Here is an 8311-nt window from a genome sequence, read left to right as displayed (position 1 = left end):
GGGGCTGGCTGGCATGTGGTGCTGGGGGATTGAACCATGGTCCCTGTGCTTTTGCCAAGCTTGTTCTAAGTAGGTACTTTAGACCACTGAGCCATCTCACCAGCCCCGATACATTCTTTAATTCTGCAGTCTCACCTCTGGAAATATAAAAACCACCCAAACACCAACATACACAGTACAAGGACCAGACAGATAGCTCAGTACACTAAGTGCCTGCTTTGGCAAGCGCAGGGACTAAAGTTTGACCCCTGGTCCCACATGCCAGGGTGGGCACACTGAGCCACCAACCAAGTCTAGGCATGGTGGCGCATACCTGTAATCCCAGTGCTAGAGAAACTAAAAACAGGAGGATCACTGAGTTTGAGCTAAAGAATGAGATCCTGTACCAAATATGTAAATTAAAAAAAAAAAAAAAGACATTCAAGTCAAGGTCTATTTATTTCTTTTCTTCTTTTTTTTTTTTTTTTGTGTAACCGGGGATTGACCTCAGGCCCTTGCACTTGCCAGGGAAGCGCTTATTCCACTGAGCCATCTCCGGACCCCCAATTCCTGATAAATGTATTCTGTGTTTGGGACAAAGTTTAGCAGCTATCATGTTTCTTTGGGCTGGCCAGATAGCGCAGCAGATTTAAAGTTCCTGCTTAGGCAAATGCAGGGGCCAAGGGATTCCATCCCCCGGCCTGGCCTGTCATTCTGGGTCAGCCCCCGGGGCCCGCTGAGAGGGCAAATGAGACTAGGCTTGGTGGCACATGCCTATAATACCAGCACTTGGGAGGCTGAAAAACAGGAAGGATCACTACAAGTCTGATACGTGTAGTGAGACCGTAGACCCTGTACTAAATGCATTAAAAATATATATATACACATTAAAAAAATATATATTTGTATATATATATATGTATATATATGTATATATATATGTATATATATATGTATATATATATATATATGCATATATAGTATACAGCTACTCACCCAGATATTTACTGCAGAATGGTTTACAGTGGAAAAATTTATTGGCAATAAAGAGAATGTCCATCACATACAGAATGGCACTGATACCATGAAATATTACAGGGCAACAACACAATGAGCTATTCTAGTAAGAGGGAGGAACTTCTAAGCTGAAACTGAATGAAAAAGCAAAGCAGAGGAGAGTGTCTATGACTCTACTTTTAAAAACTATTACCAAAACATTACTGAAGCAAACACAAATGTACACATACATGAGCACAGAAAAATATGGAGGATGAGCTGCTGAGTGGAACATGGGTCTGAAGGAAGGGAAAGAAGAGGAACAAGCAAAAAAATCACATCTTAAAATAAATGTGTGGGGCCAGGGAGATAGTTCAGTAGAATAAGTGCTTGCCTGACAAGCGCAAGATCTTGAGTTCAATCCACAGTACCGCAAAAAAATAAAAATAAATAAATGTGGTCATATCATATGTTCTGAAAAAAAAAATCACATAAAATTAAATGTATCTGTGATATTTTAAAAACAGACACTTTAAGATAGGGATAGATGGGCCAGCGAGATAGCTCAGTGGTCTAAAGACCCTGCTTGGGCAAACTCAGGGACCGAGGTTCAATCCCTGGCACATGCAACACCAGCAACAGTCCTGACCCTGGCCCCGCCCCCAGGCAAGCTGAGCCAGTGACCCAGTCTGGGCGTGGCAGTGCATGCCTGTAATCCCACCCCTGGGGAGGCTGAAAACTGGATGATCACTAGAGTATGACTGCATAGTGAGACCCTGTACCAAATACATAAATTAAAAAAAAAGATTAAATGGACCAAGACAACAACACTACAGTAGAAGACTTCGTAGCCAACTGTCGCAGCCAGCAGGCTAACCGATGTTTGTGAGACACACAGACCAGACCCCGTATCTGTGGCTGCTGGGCTAATGTTCTGCTGACAGGAAAAACTGCTAACTTCATGCTATTCAGCTAAGTGCTTCGCATTTACCATCATTCATGTGACATGTCCATTTTATGGATGAGATGAAAACCCACCACAAAGCTAAACATGAAGGGCTGGGGCTGTAGCTCAGCAGCATAAGCACCTATCCCACAAACACAAGATCCTGAGTTTGAACTCTGGTATAAAAAAAAAAAAAGACTACGCACGAGAACCAGGATACAGACAAGGGTTGTCTGGGCCCCCCTTCCAGCTCTCATGAGTCTCTACTGACCAGCTAAAATGTACCCTCACAAGGTACTCCCAAGAGCCTGGAGAGGCCGGGTGCAGTGCCACACACCTATAACCCCAGAAGAGGCTGAGGCAGGAGGACCGTTGTGAGTTTAAAGCCAGCCTGAACTACATGAGACCCTGTCTCAAATTAGTCAGGTGAGTTAGTTGTCAAACTAGCTGAAGCCATCTGTACTTGTTATCATTTTTTTTTTCCCAGTACGGGGGATCAAACTCACAACTCTGGGCTTGCCAGGCAGGCACTTAGGCAGCTGATCTATCTCCCTGGCCTCCTTCTATCTGTACTTGTTATCGTAACACCCTTACACGAAAAAGAACCAAAGTCTCAAACACAAATAACCAAAAACACTTCTGTCAAACTAAATTTAGATAAGCACTCTAAACATTTTCAAAAAAAAATGTAGGAGCTAGGGAGATAGCTCAACAGCATAAGCACCTGCCTGGCAAGTGCAAGGTTCTGAGTTCGATCCCTAGTACAGCATGCAGTACCAACCTAAAAACTGTGCTGGCCCTGAAACCAGATGTAGTGGCACACCTCTATAATCCCAGTACTGGATAACAAGTACTTGTTGCCTACTGCGTAACAAGACCCTGTATCCAAAAAAAAAGAAAATTGTAAAAAAGTAAAAATGTAAATATAGGCAGGTGTCAACCCTCACATGACTCAAAACCCCTAAATGGAAATCACAGATATTGCATTATGGGTACGGATTACAGAGGTAAATTAGAATCCAATGCAAATTTGTGCTGAATTTTTTTTTTTTTTTTTTTGGTGGCTCCAGCGCTGGTCTGGATTGCCTTGAGTATCTGGGAATGGAACCACCGCTCCCAGAGACTGACTGCTTCCTTTAAGCAGGCACTTAAACGACTGAGCTAATGGGCGAGCCCCCTGTGCTGAAATGTTGAGAAGAAAAAAAAATTAAATTACCATTTATCTATAAAGATTTTCACATTTTTGTAATCCCCTCTTCAATGTACATTTCTGATTAACCAATCTGCTACTTGCCCCAATCACTTCAGTAAGAGGGCTTCTAATGCACTTCTTCTGCAATAAATTCCTAAGCTTTAAATAAAAGTAACGTCTGCAGGAAAATTCAATCCGCTTTATGGCTGAGCTCCTGCTGTCTGGAGCCACAGCCCGCAGCTTCTGGCCTTACCCGTCCTGCGTGGGTGGGTACTCGCACTCCTGTCCTTTGGGGAACACGCCACTAGGGTACAGGTCACAGATTGGCACCGAGGGAGGGTCCGTCTGAACTTTTGCTATGAGACACAAGTTAAGCGTTAATGCCTGCAGTTACACACAAAGGCACTGTCACAGCTCTTCTGATTCTAAAGGCCATTACACAGGGTGTGAGTATAACCTCTCTGCTGCCATTTCTTTTTTTTTTTTTTTTTTTTGGTGGAACCAGGGATTGAACTCAGGCCCTTGCGCTTGCCAGGGAAGCGCTTATTCCACTAAGCCATCTCCCCGGCCCCTCTGCTGCCACTTCACAGCTAAAAACAGAAGATATCTCATGTTGCCAGCCGCTCTGCTCAGTAACTGCTGCTTGCAAAGAGAAACCCATTTCTCAGAACCCCACATGCCAGGGTAGGAAGCACACTTCTTATGTTTTCATCTTCAACTACTATACGAGAAAGGCAACAGCACAGAGGCTGAAAATCCAAAGAGGTAACGAGAAAAGCAGCCTGACACCAGTAAGACCCAACATGAGCCTGTACATAGTATTAACAAAATACATGAAAAACTCTTATTTTGAGGGGACATTATTAAGTTGAGGGCATACACTCTCTAAATAATTAAAGAGTTTAGTCATCCATATATTAATTTCCAGGTACTGGAGAAGTTACAGTACTCAGCAAACATCTTAGACACTTTCCCAAATCACATAAGGTTAAATAAATATCCATTATCCAAAAATCCAAACCTAAAACTTTCTGAGAGCTAATCCACAAGGAAATGCCTAACATCATGCGGCAATCAAAACCAAGGTGCATGGGCTGGTGAGATGGCTCAGTGGTCTAAAGCACCTACTTAGAACAAGCTTAGCAAAGCACAAGGGACCGTGGTTCAATCCCCCAGCACCACATGCCAGCCAGCCCCGCCCCCTGGTGGGCTGAGCTGTAAACACACATAAATTAAATTAAATTAAATTAAAAAAAAAACACACAAAACCAAGGTGCACCAACGTAGTGTATAAAATTACTTCAAAGGCTGTTATGTGGCTGGGTTTGAAATAGCTCAGCAGTCTAAGTGCCTGCCTGGCAAGCTCAAGAACTCGAGTTCAATCTCCAGTATCCACGATATACTGGTCCTGGAACTCCAGGCACGCAGTACCAGCCACTGAAACCAGGTGAGGTAGTGCATGCCTGTAATCCCAGTACTGGGGAGGCTGGGACAGGAAGATCAATGAGTCCAAGCTGCATAGTGAGACCCTGTACCAAAGAAACAAACAATATGAAAAAATTTTAAAAGGCTATTACATATAAAAAACAAAAGCTGGGTGTGGAGGCACACTATAATGCCAGCCCTCAGGAGGCTGAGGCAGGACTTCTTTGACTTTGAAGCCAGCCTGAACTATATAGCAAGACTGTTTCAGGAAGAAAAAAAAAAAAAACATGTTTAAACTTAGGTACAGGGCTGGGGAAATAGCTCAGAAGGGGGCCGCGGAGATGGCTCAGTGGAATAAGTGCTTCCCTGGCAAGCACAAGGTCCTGAGTTCAATCCCCAGTTCGGCAAAAAATAAATAAATAAATAAACAAACAAACAAACAAACACTTAGGTATGTGGGCCGGGGAGATAGCTCAGTAGAATAAGCACCTGCCTGGCAAGTGCAGGGTCCTGAGTTCAAACCCCAATGGGGGGGGGGGGGGGGGAGAGGCCGACAACAACGCTGGATGGATGGGACAGGGGACGACTAACTTAGGTACAAGCCCCAAGATACCTCATTATATATATGCACACATTCCAAAATCTTAAAAAAAATTCAAAACTCTCAAACACAGCCGATCCCAAGCATTTTGAGAGGAGTGCCTTAAAAGATACCCGTGTATCTTAAGACACTCAATTAAAAAGAAAATATAGGGGCCGGGGAGATAGCTCAGTAGAGTAAGTGCTTCCCTGGCAAGCGCAAGGGCCTGAGTTCAATCCCCGGTTCTGCAAAAAAAAAAAAAAAAAAAAAAAAAAGAAAGAAAGAAAGAAAAAGAAAATACTGGGAGCTTGTGGGCTAGCTCAGTTGTTTAAAGTGTCTGCTTGGGCAAACTCAAGTCAGGCACAGGGGACCATGGTTCAAACCCCAGCTCTGCAGGCTGAAGCCAGTCAAAACAAAGGAAAAAAAATCCGTCTCAAGTTTTAGGGCTAGCCTGATAGCTCAGTGGACTAAAGTGCCTGCTTAGGCAGAGCACAGAGGCCAGCGTTTGATCCCCAGCATGCTGTGCTGGCGCTGGCCCCACCCCCGAAGTGCACTGAGACTGTGATTGAGACTGGGCGTGGATTGAGACTAGGTGTGATGATGTACCCCTGTAATCCCAGCACTTGGGAGGCTGAAAATAGGAGGATCACTATGAATCCAATCTGCGTAATGTATCCCCTGTACTAAATGCATACAAATAAAAAAGGAAAATATTTTCCAAAATACTTAAGAAAGGGCCGGGAAGATGGCTCAGTAGAATAAGCGCTTGCCTGGCAAGCACAAGGGCCTGAGTTCAATCCCCGGTTCCACCAAAAAAAAAAAAGGAAAAAAAAAAAACCCTAAGAATTAGACATGTAGTTCTTATACAAAAACTTGCCTTTTAGTAACGGATGCTATATATCCAAGGAATGCTAAGAAGTTCCAAAAGAGTTCACTTATACAGTTATCTATAACTTTCTTTTTTTTAAAAAAAAAAATTATTTATTTGTGTGTGCGTGTGTGTGTGTGTGTGTGTGTGTGTGGCCAGCTCAGCCCACCAGGGGGCGGGCTGGCTGGCATGTGGCGCTGGGGGATTGAACCGCAGTCCCTGTGCTTTGCTAAGCTTGTTCCAAGTAGGTGCTTTAGACCAGCCATCTCACCAGCCCCTATCTATAACTTTCAATGCAGACAGCTACAATATTTACCAACTACTGAGTTCAGGCATGTGGTTTCCTGTGGATTGTAACTGGCCATATGTTAAAGACTTTGTCTTAACTTTTAACATAATTTTCTCTTTGTTCTGCAAGGGGGAAAGAGGCATATAGACAAAAATATGACTATTTCCTGAGCAAATTATCATTTTATCTATGGAACCATTTTCCTCCTTCAATCGAAACACAGCATTTAGAGTGCCTTGGGCCAGCGAGATAGCTCAGCAGTCTAAAGTGCCTGCTTAGACAAGCTTAGGCAGGCGCAGGGGATCAAGGTTTGATCCCTGGGGATCACATGCCATGCCAGCCCTGCCCTCAGGGTGGGCTGAGCCAGGCAAAAAAGGGGAAAAGAAGGAAGAAAAAAGAAATGATTCTGAAATCAAGAATGCCTTTTAAAAGGTTTTCTTTCCACAATAATGTTTAAAGTTTTCCCTGGGCCAGTAAGAGAAACACTGTCTTAGGTTATTCCTACTACTTGTTCCTAAGCAGAGTAGTGAGCCTATCACCTGGAGAGTTACCTAAACCAGCTCCCAGTCCCTGGGCCCTGAGAGCCCTGGTGGATGGCACCAAGCTCCTGCCAGTGGAGGCCACTGCCACCTCTCCTACCACCCACTCACATGGGGAGCCCTGACACCACCAGCAGGCTCTTTCTGCTCAATGTGCCTGCCCATCACTTTCATCCAGCAGCCCTAGCTTTAGGCTTTGGAGTTTAAAATAACATATACTACGCACTGCTACCCATTCTTTCCTCTCCATGCGGAGGAACCACTTCAAGGGCTACCGATCTCACCACCTTCAACTGCCAAACACTCTTTCTCAATGTTTATGTGAAATGGTGCCAGGGCTGTTTTGGACTAGTAGGCCAAATGAGGCATCATTAGTGGAAGACTGCAAACTGCTAACTCTAAATTCCTGCTGTCCTGAAACAAGGCTCATTTTTTGGCTCACAATGCAATAAAGCTCAAAACTCTTAGAACATTATTGTTCTGTCCTAATTTTATATCCATCTCTCTCTGAAAAATGTCTGCTTGTTAACACTGGCTGCTGCTGCTGCTTCTTCTTCTTCTTCTTTTTTTTTTTTTTTGCGGAACTGGGGATTAAACTCAGCCCCTTGAGCTTGCCAGGGAAGCACTTATTCTACTAAGCCATCTCCCCAGCCCCAACACTGGCTTCTTATTGCAGACATACTGGGTTTTTTGAAAAAAGAAACTGATGTTTATCAAAGTTTTAACTCATCTACAAACCTGATAAAGATACCTTCAATATTTTGCCCACAAACTAAGATGATAAAGGACTCAGAAAAGTGTATTAGAGAAGAAAATCTAGACTGTAATCAGAAGTGTCACAGCTGAAGGCCAGCCTTTACTGCTCACTACATGGTGTGAAGCCTCAGGTACCTCAGCTATGAAGTGAATGAAGCTGGAAGAAATTTGGTGACCCCTGAAAACTGTAACACACTACGGCCAGTTTTGTTCCTGTGGTGCTAGAGATCAAGGGCTCTGCAACAGAACTATATCTTCATCCTCTGCTATTATACATTTACAGATAAGTGTTACTAATTTGTATTGCAGCTACTTTACTTACAATTCTCTTCCTCTGTAAATGACAAAAATAAGGACAGTAAACTGTCCGTGGTTAAATTATTTGGTTTATCCCAGAAATGATTTAAGGCAGGTTACCAGGATATCAAAAACACACAAGCAATGACATACAAAGTAAATTAAAAGTAAAAATCAAAACAAGAAAAAGAACATTAAAAAATACAATCTGAAATGAGGCCAATAAAAAAATCACAAATTTGGCTCTAAGACTTCTAGTAGCCAATCTTAAATGTTATTTGCAGAGCTGACAGTGCTTCTGAGAACAAACTGATGAAATACTCAGAACAGTTCAAATTATTATTAGTGTGTGTGTGTATACCAGGAATGGAACTTAAGACCTTGTGTTTGCCAGGAAGATGCTGTGCCACTGAGCCATATCACCAGTATTCAATTATTCTTTTT

General features: G+C 43.1%; 1 protein-coding gene across 1 annotated transcript in view; it reads right to left on the bottom strand.

The window, feature by feature from the left end:
• Metap2 (methionyl aminopeptidase 2) overlaps positions 1-8311 on the bottom strand; it is a 52325-nt gene that overhangs the window by 16503 nt on the left and 27511 nt on the right. The window contains exon 5 of the mRNA XM_004623797.2: positions 3367-3469. Coding sequence (XP_004623854.1) covers positions 3367-3469 — 103 coding nt within the window. The remainder of the gene's footprint in view (positions 1-3366; positions 3470-8311) is intronic.

This window comes from Octodon degus, unplaced genomic scaffold, assembly GCF_000260255.1.
Source record: "Octodon degus isolate 3935 unplaced genomic scaffold, OctDeg1.0 scaffold00004, whole genome shotgun sequence".
Taxonomy (NCBI): Eukaryota; Metazoa; Chordata; class Mammalia; order Rodentia; family Octodontidae; genus Octodon; species Octodon degus.
Note: the sequence above shows the minus strand (reverse complement) of the source record. Positions and strands in the feature narration are given on the sequence as shown.